Source organism: Schistocerca cancellata, chromosome 1 (genome assembly GCF_023864275.1).
Source record: "Schistocerca cancellata isolate TAMUIC-IGC-003103 chromosome 1, iqSchCanc2.1, whole genome shotgun sequence".
Classification (NCBI taxonomy): domain Eukaryota; kingdom Metazoa; phylum Arthropoda; class Insecta; order Orthoptera; family Acrididae; genus Schistocerca; species Schistocerca cancellata.
Window position 1 is genome coordinate 362821399 of NC_064626.1, and position 21013 is coordinate 362842411.

A 21013-nucleotide genomic window follows, 5' to 3' on the forward strand; every position below is an offset into this window, starting at 1 on the left:
CCACTGGGAGACCTGTACAATGATGCTATTAGTTGCATACCACTTATGACTATACCAGTGGCTTCAAAACTCAGTTATTCACGTAAATAATATAGATCTAAGTTACCAATGGTTCAATGGATCTAAGTTACCAATGGTTCGACTGAGCTAACAACATAGATTGCTATTGAAATTTCATCTTCAGTGGCCCGATGTTCACCTAAACACAGTACGTCAAATTTATTCTGTGATGAAGTCATTCAATACCAATATCCAGGTCTATATTCTGCTCTCCCTCGTTTTTTGGATGATACTCATTCTTTTATTTTTTTGTTTGTTTAGCCACTTTTTCACACCCATCAAGCCATTTTATTTTCCCTTGTTTATTATTATTATTATTTTTTGCAAATGTCTGTAAACATCCTGCTTAATGTCAGAGACCCCAATCAATTTAAGTGTACCTCATCCTTTCCCAGGCAGTTTTCATTTCGGAATTTATTTGGATCTATGAACAATGCTGCAAGTCTATCACACTTTTCTTTTCTGGCACAGTTTATTTTGCAGGCATATTTATCACTTAAAGATCTTCTTTCTATTATTTCACTGATTATGAGCCAGGAACCTGGATAGACACTTCTAGCTGAACGTATCAAGTTTCTCGTTCACTACTAATTTTTATCGATTTTGTGTATTAACACACCACTATAGTTGTGCTTAAGTTCATTTTTTGCAGTATGTTATTTTGAGTTTTCCATATTTTTTTAGATAGCTTTTTAGTTGTGTTCCAATTCCAGGTCGCAAATCAATTTTGCGTCATGGAACAGCGACATTTTTCAGTAACAAATCACCTGTCAATAGAAATTCATTTTCATTTCTTTGTACACTTGAGCCACTGCCTTTCCTTTTAGTATATGTTACAGTCTTCCATTTATATTTATGTACTGAATTTTGGCTTACTGAGGTTATCGGTAATTTGCAGGGCACATCCGATATATGAGACGTAAAGTTTCGATCGTTAATACTGCTTACCCATGTGCACAAGTTTCCATGGTATTGTTTTGTTTCCATTTTCCAGTTGTCACATGCACTGGACTGTTTCTTTCTTGCTAATCTATTGTTTTCTTTACCTGGAGTCATGGTTTTGTTGTTTACTGGCTTTCTGCTGATGTCTTCACATGGATTAACGCAATGTTATTTGTCCTTGTTTCACAGCTTTCTGACACACGGAACTCTTTCTCATAATAGTTTATCGTTTTCTTGCTTTAAAATTGAGGTTTTGCTTTTCAACACTCCAATATCATTTTGAAGTCTCTTAAAATGGGAACAGCCGAGGCACGTCCATAAAAAAAAATAATAATAATAAAAAATAAAAATAATAAAAATTAAAAAATAATAAAATCACTGACGTATTTTAAGTTAATTTTGGCACACTTTTCGTGCCACCAGTAGTTACACTTAACACAAGAGGTTTCTGTTTATCTCTTTATTTTTACATTCTTTACACAATGAACTGTTAAATTTTTCCGTTTCTGACGGGAGAGACTAGCTGCACTATAATTTTTCAATATGGGGAAGAACACATCCAAATGACAACAGGGTATCAGAAATACCATGCCAAATAGAGTTCAGCATAACACATGATTTGCAGGCAGAGAATAATGTTAGATATATGAAATTTATAATAGAACTGATGTTTATGATGCCACTGTCCCAGGCCATTGTTCTGAAAAGGTGTTTATTCTCCACAGACAGGCAGTGAAACGTGAGAAAGATGACCATTGATATGAGAAAAGAATGAACACTTGTTAATTACAGAAGTGCATGATTAATGCCCTCTAACATAACACATATTCACAAGTAAATTACAATTAGAAGAATATTATTCACCAAATAGTGAAGATGCTGAGCCACAGACAGGTACATTTAAGCATTCGGTCGAAGAGGCCTTCTTCTGGAGTAAAAAAAAAAAAAAAAAAACACCACACACACACACACACACACACACACACACACACACACACACACACCCATATTCACACAAGCACAAGTCACACAAATGAACACTGTCTCTGGCCACTGAGGCTGGACTGTGCACAGCAACTGCAGCTGATGAGAAAAGCGATCTGTGGGTGGTGGGAGTAAGGAGGTGGCTGTGGTAGGGAAGGGGAGGGATAGCAAGGTAGTGATGGGGGGAAGGTGTAAGGATCACTTCAAAGTATCATGGCAGCAACCTAGATTGAAGCACTGGCATCTCATTATGACTAATTGTCTGCAAGAACGATCTACACAATGTTTTCATTGCTAAAGCGATGAAAGGAGCCAACTATTGTTGGACGCATCACATTGACTTATGAGATCCATCATGTACTTGTCACTATCTGCTTACTGGAGGAAACAAAAGAACTGTAGACACACATTAGATACTGAGATGTTTGGCAAGTCAGAATATGCCTCACAAAATATCAGACACTGTCTACGAATGCCATTATGATGTAACACAACAACGAGAGAACTTTAAGGCCACTATTCTGAGTGCCTAAAAAGAAAAATTAGGGCATGAGACTAGGAAACATTAGGAATGGTTTGATGAAAATGAGGAAGAAATTGAAGCACTGAAAATTACATGAACTCCAGCCTTTCCTCCTGCCAAGGTAAAAGTACAAAGAACTACCCACGCACTGAAGGATACATAGCAGGTAATGAGGCCTGCGGTATCTTGCAGACAAAGATATGGGACAGTTCTTCCAAGCAACAAAACCAATTTATGGTTCAACCACCCCTGGTCCAATGACAAGTGTACACATCTAAGAGATCAATGCTCCATCACGAATAGGTGGAAGGAACATTTTGAACATCTGAATGACGAATTGGTTATTGATGAAAAAGTGCAGAACATGAAAGAACAAACACCCATCAAGAACAACTTGGCTCTCCACAATACTAATGAAGTTAAGCAAAGCAAAGCAATGCAACACAAGGCCACTGGTCCTGACAAAAGCTCTCAAAAAAGGTGATGAGGGACACGAACTGATTGTTAAAACCTGGAACACTGAAGAAATGCCTCTTGATTTCAGAAATAGTTTGGTGGTTTCCACATTTATGACATGTGATCAACAGACTTCAATAAGTACTGGGGAATATTATTGCTGTCTACTTTGGGAAAGCTAATTACCCTAACTGTGCTATGCCCTTATTGGAGGAATTACTACCAGAGAACCAGTGCGGCTTCAGACCTTCTAGAGGATCACACACGATATTCACAGCTTCAAGAAAAGGGCAGGGAAAAAATAGACCTCTTTACATTGCCTTTATTATAATGCATTTGATTCTGTAAACTAGAAAGCTCTATCTAACATTTTAGCTCTTTATGGTTTTCCACTGAAATCTATTGCCATCTTGAAATTGCTCTGCACAGATATGACAGCAACCGTCACTGGTAATGACCTTGTTGGTGAGCCATTCCATAAAAATACTGGTGCTAAACAACGATGTATGATTGCCCCATGTTATTTTCCTTCCATGTTGCAGCTATCATGCAGTTAGTCAAAGACGAACTTCCTCCGGAATGGATTGGAAACCATTTAATTTGAGTCATCTAAAAGCAAGAACTCTTAACATGTTCGGCAGCATTATTCCAATTATAGTATGCTGATGATGATGCAGTTGCAGCTCAGTGCAAAGACAAACTAGTATTAATCCTGAATGGCTCCTCCACAGCATATAAAAAGATAGGTGTCAATACCAGCAAAACACAAATCCTTCACCAACCACCACCTCAGGAAGGACAAAGAAATTCCATTGTCACCACCAACGAGTGAGTCCTCAAGTTGTTAACACCTTTCCTCACCTTCGCAGCATCCTCTCATCAAATGGTTCAAAATGGTTCCGAGCACTATGGGACTTAACATCTATGGTCATCAGTCCCCTAGAACTTAGAACTACTTAAACCTAACTAACCTAAGGACATCACACACATCCATGCCCGAGGCAGGATTCGAACCTGCGACCGTAGCGGTCGCACGGTTCCAGACTGTAGAGCCTAGAATCGCTCGGCCACTCCGGCCGGCATCCTCTCATCCAATGGAAATATAGAGCATCCTTCGCCAGACTACGATCTGTGTATCTGACAACCACACTGTCAATGCTGCAACACAAATCAGTAACTCCATCCCTGCTTTATGGATATGAATACTGAATATGGATCAGGCAGCATGTAAAATGGCTGGAAAAATACCATCATTGACAACCAAGTAGGATTTTGCATACAATAAGGTGAGATAGACACACAAATATCAGCATCCTTGAAGAGCACCTACAACCAATGCAGAAGTGATGGTTTTAAGATGCCAGGTAAGGTGGGTAGGAGATATAGTCTGCAGTCTGCATGCCCAATAACTGCAAACACAAACAAGTGTTTTACTCTGAGTTATCAGTGTCAAACAATGTTTGGGTGGTTAGATGAAATGATATACACATGTAATTAAGGCCAACACGAAAATGTACCACATTAATGTTAACAACTGGGAGGCCTCAGCCCTCGACCACTGGAAACTTAGTCCATCACAGGGGACTTATTTTTGAAGAAAACAGTAACTGATAAGAGGCAGTGTAGTAAAAGGAAATTCTGAGACGAAATGGAAAGATAGAAGCTGCTCCACCTGGGACCACCTGTCACTACTGTGCCAAACTGTATGCCTCTTGCATTGTATTGTACAGTCACCTCAAGACTCTCAGATGATTGGGAGACAAACCTACTCCACTAAATTATTTGCTATTATTGTTTAGTCTGCTGGGTACATTTATTGGATGGCCCGAAGAGTACTAAAAATGGGAACAGCTGAGAAACTTCTTTCTATGGTAGCAAATTATCATCTCCAGTTCATCCAGAACTATGTACAGAATGTCCACAATAGCTTGACAATTTTGCTGGTGCTGCCAGAAATGGAATGGCGCTAGTTGAAAGATATTCATTTTTCTCTGAGAACTGGCAATATTAAGCTGTTCCTAGGGATGAAGTATTACTGATGCAGTCTCCCCTCACTGCTCCTCTCCGCCTCACCTAATGCAGGTGCATGACACACCACCTGCCATTCCCAATAGCCAATGCATGAATCGCCAACTTATTGTGGACAAGCTGTAGAACTCAAGAGTTGTATGTTGTGAAATATATGGTAAACAAATCATGATTACAGAAAAGAGCTGAGCAGCCAATGGAGTCACCCTCCTTGACCTTAAAATTGTGCTGATCTAGAACATTATAAAACAAAGATACGAAACTACACTTTTATCCCAAAAAATTGTGAAGTGAAACAATCATAGGGATAATTAATAGGCCAAAGAAGTGATTCACTTCAACCAGGGCACACAATAATAATATTCCTCATAACCAGTAAAAGGTTTCTCTGCATGAATCTCCAAGAACTTCGTCGTTTACAAACAATTACATTAAGACTTGGTCAAATACCTCACCACTGTTCTCAGTTGAGTCATAGTGAAATATGATCATATATAAAACTACATGGACGTCAACACATTTGGAAGTACTGTCTCTTCACAACAAAACCATTATGACCAGTATCAACATGGTGTCACTTTTCACTAAAATGTCTCTAACAATCTCTCAATTTGTCATTTCTTATATTCGCAACTGACTTCCTCATCAAACATGTGTTTATATCTACCTATCTTCTGTTAAATGTATAGTATTGTGAACAAACTACCAGTGTAGCTATTCTTCTTTAACAGTGGTACGTACACACACACACACACACACACACACACACACACACACGTGTGTGTGTGTGTGTGTGTGTGTGTGTGTGTACGTACCACTGTTAAAGAAGAATAGCTACACTGGTAGTTTGTTCACAATACTATACATTTAACAGAAGATAGGTAGATATAAACACATGTTTGATGAGGAAGTCAGTTGCGAATATAAGAAATGACAAATTGAGAGATTGTTAGAGACATTTTAGTGAAAAGTGACACCATGTTGATACTGGTCATAATGGTTTTGTTGTGAAGAGACAGTACTTCCAAATGTGTTGACGTCCATGTAGTTTTATATATGATCATATTTCACTATATATATATATACACTGTGTATACCTAGGCCATGTATACATAGGTCAAGTGATCAGTATCCACCACACAAAAATAGTTTACTCAAAATGCTCATTCACAGAGCTGGAATACTTTCTGATGAAGTAAGTCTCTAACACGAGTTCCAACATCAAAAAACTTTATTCAAGAAGAATCCTTACAGTAATCCAGAAGTAAAACCCGCACTCCAACTCAAATCTTGGCAGCAAACAAGGAAGATTCACACTCCAACGGTCTTCCTATACGGTTTCACACGTCCAGAAGAACCAACCTCATTCCGCCCCCCCCCCCCCCCTCCATCCTTCAATAAAAATAATACTATGCATCCATGTGACTGCAGAAAAAATACATTGGAAAAATAAGAATGGAAGAAAACATGTAGCACATCAGGCTTCTCTAAAAACAAATCAATTACTGCTGAACCCATCCTCATGTGTAAAAGTGATGCACAGTACAAGGAGACAAAAACTGTGTCATGGGACCTGCAGGAACCTGCATTTTACAAAATCTTGTAAACATGATAATGGATATACTGTAAGTACAGCACAGGATAGTTCAAATGGCTCTGAGCACTATGGGACTTAATTGCTGAGGTCATCAGTACCCTAGGACTTAGAACGACTTAAACCTAACTAACCTAAGGACATCACACACATCCATGCCCGAGGCAGGATTCAAACCTGCGACCGTAGCGGTCGCGCGGTTCCAGACTGAAGCACCTAAGAACTGCTCGGCCACAGTGGCCGGTTACAGCATTAATGTTGGAACATACTTCTCCCCAACATGCTTCAGACTCCCAGCTGCCACAATACGCAGAGCCCAGGCAAGGCATCTACAGACCGTCACTTTCAGAGGAAGACAATTGTCACTTTTAGATGCCCATTAGAAGTGGGAGTAACAGAAACATAGGATGCATCCAATGCAATGGAATCTTGGGAACATCACACCAAATCACCAGCTGATACAGACATCTTGGTTTAATGTTGAAATATCCCACAATTACATTGTAATATTCCAGAATTTCGTGTTTCAATCAAAATAAATACAAACACACTCAATGGGTGGGTGAGCAGCTATGTGGTATGCAGGTACCCGAGTTATTTAACAATTTTATACATTTGTCACTCAATGAGAAACACTGACACACAGTGTGATGACTTGCCAGTCTCTTTGCAGAGGTTGGAAATGGGGCTTGTCCTAAACACCTGTGTGCCCAGCCTTATTTCCTTACAATTGGCTGCACATACTACATTCAGGTACGACGATCTGGCAGATCGTTAAATGTGTATGTAGTATTAATGTGGAAACATATACGGGCTTTATATCAAAAACAATTTAATTACTGAGCAGATTGTCAAACAAGAGCAAAAGCATAACTGTTTGTGTGGTTGAAAAGTATGAAAATGAGTTACTTGTTTACAGTTTATTGTAAATGTATAGAACTCAATGGCTAACTAATCAAGTGAAAAGCCAGACATAAAAGTCTGAGGTAAATATCCAATTGCCATTAACATTTTACATAGTACCTGTTGCACGATATAATCAACAACTTCAAAGTAGTTTGCATTACTTTTCAAATTGCTGGCCTCCCAATACACAACTGAATGTGCCACTTTAAAAGGCAGGAGAAGGAAACAGCAAACCTACAGTAATACAACTGAGATTAATGTACAGTAAAATCACCACAGGTTGTCCTTTACTCAATCTATTTAACTTTTTTTTCTCATCAGACATGAAACATAAATACCATATAACTTCACCTGACAAAAGCAAGAAAATGGGGTATTGTAAAGCAGGAAACATAAGAGAGATCATAACTTCTAACATTTGCCACCAGAGCAATGAATACACGAGAGGATGCTCATGTCAATACATACATGACCTTTGGTGGTTTATCTGTACATCAATTACAGCAGTCACTGTGGCCCCTGCAGGTAACACCTGTGTTTGCTAAGACTTAAGACTGTTAAAACACCGACACATTCCAACTAATATTCAGTTTGATCACTGTACCAGCTATTTCCATTTATGTTGTTTTACAAGCCACAGGAAGTGTTACTTCACATGCTCAAACATTAAAACAAATTCTTCCTTCTGTGTTAGACTGTTAAGTAGGAAGGCGACACTGAAACATACTCATTTGCAATTACATTCAAAAGCATTTTATACTAATTTTCGGTGATTTTAACATGAGTGCAAGAAACTCAATGACAATGTGCAGCATCACAGGAACTACAAAAAGACACAGATCATTACCACACTTTCTAAATCACTAAGTCAAAATAAATCTTAATAATACAACAAGACACATTAATAAACAAAAAAGTGGAAAAGATAACATATCTATTCAGGATAAAAACAAGGAAAAAAAGTAGAACTGTAAAGGATAAAACATAAGGTAGATCATAATTGTTTCATAATGTGTTAAACTTAATCAATTATGATGAAAGAATACACATACCTCTGATGCGCTCCATTTTTTTCCTTAGTGGAGTGTCAAGATTGATCTCGTCCCTGATTATACGCGGCTTACTTATACGTGGAAAGCTCTGGTTGCATTCAAAAGAAGAGTTTTTCCATCCAGTCCATCCAAGTGCTTCAGCTCTTTCATATTTCCCTATCCTTAAAGTGCAAAGAACATCATAAGTTGACATATTCTTTATGACAAGAATTATATGGAGTAAAAATTACCACAAAGAAATATTTCTCATTTTTCTCTTTGTGGGAACAAGATATCAACCTAACAGAATGAAATAAAACTGTTAAATGTTCCAGCACTATGTAATGAAATTGTAGTACATGGAAAAACAAATTAAAGAATGGGCAGCTGTATCATTGCACTGGAACTGCTTTGAACCTGAACACTTGCGAGGCTCTCAAATTTCAGAGAGAGAGAGAGAGAGAGAGAGAGAGAGGCGCGCACCTAAGCAGGCACACCTCACGCACACACAATCACCATATCTGGCTTCTTTAATCAGACTGCTGCTGTTACACAGAATGAAAGCAGCAATTAGGAATTGGTCACACAAGGGGGAGAGATAGCACGTTACAGGTGGAGAAAGAGTGCTGACTGGGGGAGGGGCAGTATAAGATTGCCCCACACAGCCTCAGGAGGTTGTGGGGAAGCAGGGGGAATGGAGAGGAGGAAAGGTAGATAGTTTGGTTGGTTGGTTGATTTATTTGTCTGGAGGAAGGGGGGAAGGGACCAAACTGCGAGGTCATCAGTCCTTTGTTCCCAGTAAAATAATTACACAAGGGAAAGAAGAAAAGAAAGGGGACAGCACAGTAACAGGAAAAAGGAAGAACCAGAAGAATGACAGAAGGACAACCAACATGGACAAAACAGGAAAAGAAGTATAGGTGGTAACAGCAAGAACTCCAGTTTGGAAAGAAGGGATCAGACACGAACTGCAACTGGAAGCCCTGACCTGCGTCGCCGATGTGGGAGATGAACCGCCGTGGGTGGGAAAAGGAGACAGTAATTTGGAAATGCAGGAGAACCATGAATGTCTGCAATGTAGCTGGCCAGCAGTTGTGCATGCCTAACCTGCAATGGAGGGACTCAGTCCTCCACCAGGACGCTGGTCACTGGACCTGTCCTAAAAGCTCCTGTCGCTATGTGAATGCCACAGTGGTGCACAGGGTCAAGTAAACACAACGATGAAGGTGCCGCCAAACCATAAACCACACTCCCATAGTCAAAGAGGGATTGAACAAGGGCTCTGTAGAACTGCAGCAGTATCGAGCGATCTGCATCCCAGTTGGTGTTGCTCAGGCAGCGGAGAACATTGATGTGCTGTCAGCACTTCCACTTAAGCTGACGAAGGTGAGGAAGCCAAGTCAATCGGGTGTCGAAAACCAGTGCTAAGAATCTATATGTCTCCACTACAGTGAGTGGATCGTCATTAAGGTAAAGCTCTGGTTCCAGACGAATGGTACGACGCCAACAGAAGTGCATAACACAAGACTTTGTGCCCGAAAACTGGAAACCGTGGGCTAGAGCCCATGACTGCGCCTTGTGCACAGCTCCCTACAGACGCTGGTTAGCAACACCAGTACTGGTGGAGCAATACGAAATGCAAAAGTTGTCTGCATACAGAGAGGGTGAGACGGACAGCCTGACAGCTGCCGCTAGATCGTTAATGGCCACTAAAAATAGAGATACACTCAATACAGAGCATTGCGGGACCCCATTCTCCTGGAACTGGGGGAACTATGGAGGGCAACAACCTGAACATGGAAAGTACAAGCAACAGGAAATTTTGGATAAAAATCTAGAGCGGGCCTTAGTGACCCCAGTCATATAATTGGCAAGGATATGATGTTACCAAGACGTGTCTTACACTTTTCGTAAACCAAAAAAGATGGCAACCAGGTGTTGGCATTTGGAAAAGGCTGTTCAGATGGCGGACTTGAGAGACAAAATTATCAGTGGTAGAGCATCCATGGCAGAAGCTGCCCTGACGTGGAGCCAGTAGACCACGTGACTAGGACCCGACCCAACCCAACTGCAGAAACCCATACTTTCCAGCAGCTTACAAAGAATGTTGGTGAGGCTGATGGGCTGATAGCTATCCACATCAAGTGGGTTTTTACTGGATTTGAGCACCTGAATGATGGTGCTCTCCCACCATTAAGATGGCAACACACCATCGCACCAGATCCAGTTGAAGATGACTAGGGAGATGTCGCTTGTAGTCAGATGAGAGATGTTTAATTATGTGACTGTGGATCCGATCTGGCCCAGGAGCTGTGTTGGGGCAATGTGAAAGGGCACTGAGGAGCTGCAATTCTGTAAATGGGGTGTTATAATATTCACTGTGGTGTACAGTGAACGAGAGGACTATCCCTTCCAGCCGCCATTTGACAGTGCGAAAGGCTGTGGGGTAATTCTCCAATGCAGAGGCTCGAGCATAGTGCTCAGCAATCATGTTTGTGTCGGTAGAGAACACACCATTTATGTTAACACCAGGAACACCTGTTGGGGTCTGGTAGCTGAAAACATATTTGATCTTTACCCAGACTTGGGAAGGTGACGTATGGCACCCAATGGTTGAGACATATCTCACCCAACACTACTGCTTCTGTTGTTTGATAAGTTGGCAAACATGGGCATGGAGCCGTTTACAGGCTATGAGGTGCTCCAGGGAATTGTGCCACTTATACCGCTGCAGAGCTCACCTATGCTCATTAATTGCTTCAGTGACTTCCGGCGATCACCAAGGGACTGCCTTTCGTCGGGGGCACCCTAAAGAGCAAGGGATCGTGTTTTTTGCCGCAGAAACGATTGTCGTAGTCACCTGCTCGACCACCACACTGATGGTGCTGTGTGGAGAGATTCAATGGTGGCAGCAGAGGTGAAAGTTTCTCCATCCATGGGCCTGAGATCGGGACAGTGAGGAAAATGGGAAGTGGTCACTACCACACAGGTCGTTGTGCTCTCCAGTAGACGGGTGGGAGAAGTCCTGGGCTGCAAATTGATACATCAATGACTGAGTAACTACCATGAGACACACTGAAATGTGTGGCAGCCCCAGTATTTAATAGGCAGAGGTCGAACTGAGACAGTAAAGTTTCGACATCTCTGCCTCGGCCAGTAAGCACAGTACCACCCCACATAGGGTTATGTGCATTAAAATCTGCTGAAAGTAGGAAAGGTTTACGGGGCTGAGCAATCAGTGCAGTTAATACATTCAGGGGTACTGCACCATCTGGAGGAAGATATACGTTGCAGACAGTTAGTTCCTGCATCGTCCTTATTCTGACAGCCACAGCTTCAAGAGGGGTTTAAAGGGGCACAGTGTCACTACAGACTGAGTTTAGGACATAAATGCAAACTCCACCTGACACACAATTACAGTCGCTACGGTTCCTGTAAGATCCCTTATAGCCGTGGAAGGCAGGTGTCCTCATTGCCGGGAACCAGGTTTCCTGGAGGGCAACGCAGAAAGCAGGTGTAAAGCTTAACAGTTGCCATAGCTCAGCCAGGTGGTGGAAAATACAGCCGCAATTCCACTGGAGGATAATTTGATCGTGAGGCTGGGAAGGCATGGAACATTCAATGGGCAGTTTACACCTCAGGATCAACTGCCGCCACCGACTTATTTCCTGAGCAGTCTATATCCATTGTGTCTGAGGGTCCGGCGTGATCTAGGTCCTCAGCGGACGCCAGAATCTCCACCTCATCTGCAGACGCACAGCTTGTATGTAGCTGTGGTTTGGGTACCACCGCAAATGCCTTGGTCTCGGGGATCTCGTTTTTGGATTTCTATCACTGCTCCTTGGCTTTCCCTGGATGACTGATACAGTCTCTGGGACTGAGTACGAGCGTGAAGCCCTGCAACCAGCTGCTTTTGGGCTCCTCAGTCAGTGGCAGGTGTCATCTTTCCCATTAGCAGAAACCTGGGAAAGTAGTGAACCAAGGGACCCCTTCCTAGCAAGAGGAGCTGAAGAATACTTTCGCTACTCTGGCACAGGAGTGGGGACTGATATCCCCAATGGTTGAGGGGGTGGGGGTGGTAGCGGGTAGTGGTTCTCCTGAAGTAGGTAGTGCAGGAGCAACAGGGAGGGAAGTGCCCCCCCCACCATCAAGGGGGCAGGTGTAGTCTTCTGGCTCTGAAAGGTGACGGTGGTTGGTGGAGCTCATGGGACAAGAACTGTTGCAGCAGCGGTGTAAGACAATGTCATACGTACAGGATGTAGGCGTTCAAATTTCCTCTTAGCCTCAGTGTAGGTCAGTTGGTCCAGGGTCTTGTACGCCATGATTTTCCTTTCTTTCTGGAGAATCCTGCCGTCAGGCAAGCAAGGCAAATGGTGCTCTCCGCAGATGATACAGACGGGAGACAGGGCACATGGAGTATTGGGATGTGATGGGCGTCCGCAATCTCGACATGTGATGCCGGAACAGGGTGTCTACATGGACAAGAAAAAGAAATTCCCGGATTCTTCCCGGATTTCCCGGTTAAAAACACAATTTCTCCCGGATGAAATTACGTATAAAGCGGGTGAAAATACATCCGTGTTAAGTAACAGTATACTTTCCCTCGGAGCTGTAAAAGAGCTGTAAAACCTATCAGTCCTTTGAATCTTAAAGGTCTTATACCGGCGGAGGACGTCCCAGCACTTTAGGAAACGAAATCCAGGAAAACAATGCGTTTGGAAAGTTGTTTGATGCGAGACAATATGCACAGAGTTTATTTTCGTATTGCTAAAGTATATACACAAATTCCACAAATTACAGCACGGTAACTTCCGAAACGCTAAAATAAAGATTGCGTTGAGCGATTCACATTTGTCAACCAGTCATAGCTCATGTCACATGACTTCGCTAGCGAATGATGGCAGTTATTCAGAGCACGAGGCCTACGAGAAAGACAGGCCACGGCGCGTACGTTACGAAGGTAGGCCGAGCTCGCTCAAGTCAGCAAAGTGCGTTTCTACACCGGTTAACTCGTAAGCAGATGTGTATGTACGAACGAGAATTGCATCCTCTATTGGCATCCACTGTTATTAGTCCTACAATGATAGGAAGTCCGTAGGCCTACTAACAGGCTCTAATTTGACAATTAAAATCGTGCCAAAATGATTATCAGTTGCTTAGAAAAGTCTAAGTGTTCTGGTATGAAGGGACTTGTGACATTTCTCAGTAACACATTATGCACATTTTTTTGAATGTCAATGGAACTTTTTGCCAACGATTGCATAATTTTTTATCTATGAAAGTACAACATTAAATATGAAAACTAACTTGAAGCTCTGTCTTTTTTTAGTGTGTGTTACACGTTAAGTCATATCAAATACAAATGTGCTGGTAAAATTTTAAATAGTGGCATAAATGACTTATCTTCTGGACCCGACATTTTTCAAATGGCTGATCCTCAAAGTGTTACGTTTTCAATTAGAGTTATAACACCCTGTGATTTAAGAAATGCACTGCACATTCTCACACGTAACATAAATCATCTTGCATGGAAATTTACTTCAAAAGTAACGCATCTCAAGCCACTATTCGTAATATTTTCTGGTGATCTGTTAGAAATGTAAACAATTGTGACGTCACACACATCGAATGCATATTAGTTGTTACGGACGTACTGCATTATCTTCGACCTAAATCCTTTGACACTATTTACCCATTTTCTACACAACTAAACTTTTATTTTGGTGTTATTCTCTGATTTGTATTTCATTGCTGCAATATTATTTAGCAGTAGTGGACTAAAGTTCTTTGTCAGCATATCAGATCTTACACGTCACACCTACAAAACTTTAACTGCAATCTAAAACAACGAAAAATCCCGGAATTCTAAAAAATTCCCGGGTTTTTCCCGGATTTGTCCCGGATGAAAAAATTCCCGGGTTTTTCCCGGAATTCCCGGATGTCCCGGGCCGTATACACCCTGTGGAAGTACAGTGGGAAGACATATGGCCGAACTTCCAGCATTGTGTGAGGGATATAGGGCTTTACATCACAGTGGAAGACCATCACCTTGACCTTTTCAGGTAATGTATCACCCTCGAAGGCCACGATGAAGGCACTGGTGGCAAACTGATTATCCCTCAGACCCCGGGGACACGATGAACGAAACGCACACCTCGGCGCTCTAAACTGGCGTGCAGCTCATCATCGACTGCAAAAGAAGGTCCATGTGAAATATGATACCCTGGATCATATTTAAGCTCTTATGGGGCATGATGGTGACAGAAACATCCCACAGCATGTCACAAGCGAATAACACCTGTGACTGGGCAGAGGATGCTGTTTTGATCAAGACTGGCCCAGATCTAATTTTGGACAAGCCCTCCACCTCCCCAAACTTTTCCTCTAAATGCTCAACAAAAAGATGAAGCTTCATTGTCATGAAAGAGTCCCCATCAGCTCTCCAACATACAAGGTACCTGGGCGAGTAAGAGCCGCTGCCTTTCTTAGCCTAACATTCCTCCCTTGGTGTGGCCAGGGAGGGGAACAATTTGGGATCTTACTTGTGTGCATTGAATTGAGCCCGTGAATGCTTAGAGACTGCTGGTGTTTCACCAACAGCAGGAGATGATATACTATGCTTCATCACGTGTCATCCGCTCTGATGCCACCCACTCCGACCAGAGGCCTCTCCCCACGGGCGCCATCCAGCCACAGCAAAGGCCACCTGGCAGGATGGCCATTGCCAGGAGTCCCGATACCTCTGGGTGACAGGCATCTACTCCTCAGCATACATGGGGAGTTAACGAGGCAGGCATCAGGAGAGTGATCTCTGTGTGGTCAGGGGGTTACAACCAACAGGGTACATTGCAGCCCCACCACAAGGGTCTGGCTACTTTGTTGGATATCAGGTGCAACCAAGCAAACAAGTCCATTATCATCAACATAGAAAACTATACTGCATAGTTGATGGAAAAATATGCACCCAGGAAGGTGACTTCGCCCAACAGATGGAGAATGAACAGAAGTGCAAATCCACGTTGACAAAGGATGCGATAGGACTCAGCCAATGGACAGTATACATCCGCTCTTCCCCAACTGGCTCACTCTTCAGGAAAATTTTTAAAAATGGAGGTCAAACCCTACAGGGGACCATCACATAAAGGCTGAAACGTGTAAGACTTTCTTTAGTCGCCTCTTACAACAGGCAGGAATACCTCAGGCCTATTCTAACCCCAGACCCACAGGGGGAAGGAGGAAAATGAGAGGGAGAAAGAATGGTGGGCACATTGGCAGAGAGCAGCACACAGTGAGGATGATAGCACATGTATATGGAGGTGATACGACTGAAGAGGCAGAAACTGTTGTGTGAATAGTGTGGGAACATTAGGTGATTGTAAGTTGAGGCCGGGATAATTTTGGGAGCAGAGAATGTGTTCCAAGGACAACACTCATCTATGAAGTTCAGAAAAGCTGGTGGTGGAGGGGAGGAGCCAAATAGTCTGAATTGTGAAGCAACCATTGAAATTCATCATGTTATGTTCAGCTGCACGTTGAGTGCCGCAGGATGGTCCACTTTGCTTTAGGCCATAGTTTGTCAGTGGCCATTCACTCTTCTGGACAGCTGGTTGGTAGTCATATCAATATAAAAAGCTGTGCATGTCATTAGCAGAGCTGCTAATGACAAGGTTGCTTTCATCGGTGGTCCAGCCTGTGATGACAGAGGATAAGCCTGTGACAGGACTGGAATAGGAAGTGCTGAGTTACTGGGTTGGGCAGTCTTGCATCTGTATCTTCCTCAAGAATCTGATCCCTTTCCTTCTAGACAACTTATTGCAATATCTGTAAAACAGATGATCATCAGGTCTGTAAAATTACATGGAAACAAAATGGTTGGACAGAGGCATAATTCCAGCACTGCTACAAAAATATAAATACGAGAAACTGTAACTAGCTTTTGGAACTGTTAGTTGTTCCTCATGAAGGAGGGATTGCTAGGTTAGGGAAGGAGAGCCTGCTCACTCAGATCCCAGGTGGTGTGGAACCCAAATAGTTCCCCCCCTCCCCTTTTTTATATATTTAAGATGTCTATTGTCAGCATTGAAATTTAAATCCTGAACGCTAGCACTGGCCAGACATTCCCTCTACTTGTAAATTTTCAGTTTTCGGGAGTGGTTTCTCCTTTTGACACAATTAAACCTTTCACTGTTACAGACAAGCTCTTTGAATTCTGTACTGCTCACCAAATGGGAGACAGTGTTCCAGCCGATAAGAAATACTTAGAGACATTATTATTATTATTATTATTATTATTATTATTATTATCTTTGACTTTTTTTTTCTCAGACTTAAGTCTGGTTAAAAATGGAACGTGACGCGGACCTCGGTCAAGCGTGACTTCCTTGTAACTGTATGGTATATGTTATATTGCATTTAGGAACTTTCGGGTAATTGAACATGTATCAATAATTACAGATTTTTGTAGTTGTATATATATGTTTGGATGTAGCTGTATTGCATTGATGTACTGGTGAATATTGTGAGGTATGACTCCTGTAGTTGATATTATAATTGGGATAATGTCGACTTTATCCTGATGCCACATGTCCTTGACTTCCTCAGCTAGTTGGATGTATTTTTCAATTTTTTCTCCTGTTTTCTTCTGTATATTTGTTGTGTTGGGTATGGATATTTCAATTAGTTGTGTTAATTTCTTCTTTTTATTGGTGAGTATGATGTCAGGTTTGTTATGTGGTGTTGTTTTATCTGTTATAATCGTTCTGTTCCAGTATAATTTGTATTCATCATTCTCCAGTACATTTTGTGGTGTGTACTTGTATGTGGGAACGTGTTGTTTTATTAGTTTATGTTTTATGGCAAGTTGTTGATGTATTATTTTTGCTACATTGTCATGTCTTCTGGGGTATTCTGTATTTGCTAGTATTGTACATCCGCTTGTGATGTGATCTACTGTTTCTATTTGTTGTTTGCAAAGTCTGCATTTATCTGTTGTGGTATTGGGATCTTTAATAATATGCTTGCTGTAATATCTGGTGTTTATTGTTTGATCCTGTATTGCGATCATGAATCCTTCCGTCTCACTGTATATATTGCCGTTTCTTAGCCATGTGTTGGATGCGTCTTGATCTATGTGTGGCTGTGTTAGATGATACGGGTGCTTGCCGTGTAGTGTTTTCTTTTTCCAATTTACTTTCTTTGTATCTGTTGATGTTATGTGATCTAAAGGGTTGTAGAAGTGGTTATGAAATTGCAATGGTGTAGCTGATGTATTTATATGAGTGATTGCTTTGTGTATTTTGCTAGTTTCTGCTCGTTCTAGAAAGAATTTTCTTAAATTGTCTACCTGTCCATAATGTAGGTTTTTTATATCTATAAATCCCCTTCCACCTTCCTTTCTGCTTAATGTGAATCTTTCTGTTGCTGAATGTATGTGATGTATTCTATATTTGTGGCATTGTGATCGTGTAAGTGTATTGAGTGCTTCTAGGTCTGTGTCACTCCATTTCACTACTCCAAATGAGTAGGTCAATACTGGTATAGCATAAGTATTTATAGCTTTTGTCTTGTTTCTTGCTGTCAATTCTGTTTTCAGTATTTTTGTTAGTCTTTGTCTATATTTTTCTTTTAGTTCTTCTTTAATATTTGTATTATCTATTCCTATTTTTTGTCTGTATCCTAGGTATTTATAGGCATCTGTTTTTTCCATCGCTTCTATGCAGTCGCTGTGGTTATCCAATATGTAATCTTCTTGTTTAGTGTGTTTGCCCTTGACTATGCTATTTTTCTTACACTTGTCTGTTCCAAAAGCCATATTTATATCATTGCTGAATACTTCTGTTATCTTTAGTAATTGGTTGAGTTGTTGATTTGTTGCTGCCAGTAGTTTTAGATCATCCAAATGTGTGATTTTGTGTGGGTATGTTCCAGTAATATTGTATCCATAATTTGTATTATTTAGCATGTTGGATAGTGGGTTCAGAGCAAGACAGAACCAGAAAGGACTTAATGAGTCTCCTTGGTATATTCCACGCTTAATCTGTATTGGCTGTGATGTGATGTTATCTGAATTTGTTTGGATATTAAGTGTGGTTTTCCAGTTTTTCATTACTGTGTTTAGAAACTGTATCAATTTAGGATCTACTTTGTATATTTCCAAAATCTGCAGTAACCATGAGTGGGGTACACTATCAAAGGCTTTTTGGTAATCAATGTATGCGTAGTGTAGGGACCTTTGTTTAGTTTTAGCTTGATATGTCACCTCTGTATCTATTATCAGTTGCTCTTTACATCCTCGTGCTCCTTTGCAGCAGCCTTTTTGCTCTTCATTTATAATTTTGTTCTGTGTTGTATGTGTCATTAATTTCTGTGTGATGACTGAAGTTAATATTTTGTATATTGTTGGTAGGCATGTTATGGGGCGATATTTAGCTGGGTTTGCTGTGTCTGCTTGATCTTTAGGTTTCAGATAGGTTATTCCATGTGCAAGTGTATCAGGGAATGTGTATGGGTCTGCAATGTAACTGTTAAATAATTTAGTTAGATGTGAATGTGTTGAGGTGAACTTCTTTAGCCAGTAATTTGCTATTTTATCATTTCCAGGGGCTTTCCAATTGTGTGTAGAATTAATTGCTCGGGTGACTTCATGTTGCAAAATTATCACTTCAGGCATTTGTGGTATCATCTTGTATGTGTCTGTTTCTGCTTGTATCCACCGTGCATGCCTGTTATGTTGTACCGGGTTTGACCATATGCTGCTCCAGAAGTGTTCCATGTCTGTTATGTTTGGTGGATTATCTATTTTAATGTGTGTGTTATCCATTGTTTGGTAAAATCTCTTTTGGTTTGTGTTGAATGTTTGGTTTTGTTTCCTTCTATTTTCACTTTTTTTTGTATCTTCTAAGTCGTTTGGCCAATGCTTGCAATTTCTGCTTTTTTTCATCTAATTGCTCTATTGCTTCTTGTTGTGAGATTTTACCTAACCTTTTTCGTTTTTTGTCTGATATTTCATTTCTTATAAATTGTGTTAGCTGTCCGATGTCTTTTCTCAGTTTTTCTATTCTGATCTGTAACCTGTGTTGCCATGCTGGTTTTGTGCGTTTCTTCTGTGTGTTGGTTTGTTCTGATCTCTGCCTAGTGTGTATATTTAGTGTAGTGAGTGCTCCTATATAAACCAGTAGTTGTAACTCTTCCATAGTTGTGTTTTCATTTATTTTGTTGTGTATGATTGTGTTGATAGTTTTTATTGTTGTTTTGACTTGTGGGTTATTTGGCGGTCTATGCAAGAATGGTCTAATGTCTGTATTTGTGTCTTTGTATTCTATATATGTCAGCTGAAATTTCTCTTCTATATCTAACACGTGTCTCTGTTCGTGTTCTATTTGTGCTTGTTCTGGTGGCTGTCTTAAGATTTCGTTTTCCTCTGACTGTTTAATTGATGCGTGTTGGTCTTTGTTTGTTTGCTCTGGGATGTTTGAGTCCATTACTGTGTTTTCTTCCTCTTCTGATTGCACATTATTTTGTTCCAGTATTTGTTGTACTTGTTGTTTGATGTTTTCTAATTCTGACTGGGGTATCCTGTTATTTTTGATTATTACACGGATCTGATCAGCTAGTCGTTGTTCTGTTAAAAATTTTAATTCCGGGTATCTGGTAATAAATGTTGTGTATACTTGTGATCTGTATCCAGTTGTGTTGGTTCCTAGGTTTGTTGCTTGGTAATAACAGAACATGAGGTGTCGATTAACTTCATCTGACCATCTCATCCTCTGTCTTTGTTTTCCTTCTAGGGTGGTTGCAGGAAGCATATCCTGCAAAACACCTCTATTCGGATTTAAATCCTTTTCCAGTTGGCTAGCAGTGTCGTTACCATTGTGGGCGGGCATAGGGTTCAAGTGTCGTCCCCGACCATGACGGCACTTGTCCGAGGCTTCTTTAGTTCTGTCCTGAACCAAGTAATCACACTAAAAGGGGGGTTAGCCCTATTAGTGGTTTGTTCTTTTCGTCGCCTTTTACGACTGGCAGAACATACCGGAGGCCTATTCTTTTCCCGGGCCTCCACGGGGTTTATTATTATTATTATTATTATTATTATTTTTACTTCATGGTAAATGGTAACAGCCAAACAGATGCAGGATAAACATTTATTGAAATCCTTGACCACGGTTTTGGAATATGTAAATATACCTTCATCAGAAGCAAAAATACACCTGAACAAGAAGACACCTTCATTAGCAAAAAACTTGGCAACGTAACTGAGACAGAAGAAAAAAACACTTACAGCTTTAACTAATCATGAAAATTACCAAAGTAATTACAAACACGAAAACTTTTAGTCAGTTACAAAAATCACATCCTGCAGTGGAGATGCATAAAACAACCGTGCCAAAGCACGTCATCAGTAGTTAAAATATCACCTCTATCTGTACGGTATAATTATGAAGAGATGGTCGATGCGAACAGGGCGTATTATCAGTACTTAGCCTGTGAACT

The 21013-nt window shown here is 40.9% G+C and overlaps 1 protein-coding gene across 2 annotated transcripts in view; it reads right to left on the reverse strand.

The window, feature by feature from the left end:
• Positions 1-21013, reverse strand: part of LOC126174517 (PAS domain-containing serine/threonine-protein kinase) — a 284535-nt gene that overhangs the window by 237638 nt on the left and 25884 nt on the right. For both annotated transcript variants that reach the window (XM_049921043.1, XM_049921042.1), the window contains exon 4: positions 8546-8706. In XM_049921043.1, the coding sequence (XP_049777000.1) occupies positions 8546-8706 (161 nt within the window). The remainder of the gene's footprint in view (positions 1-8545; positions 8707-21013) is intronic.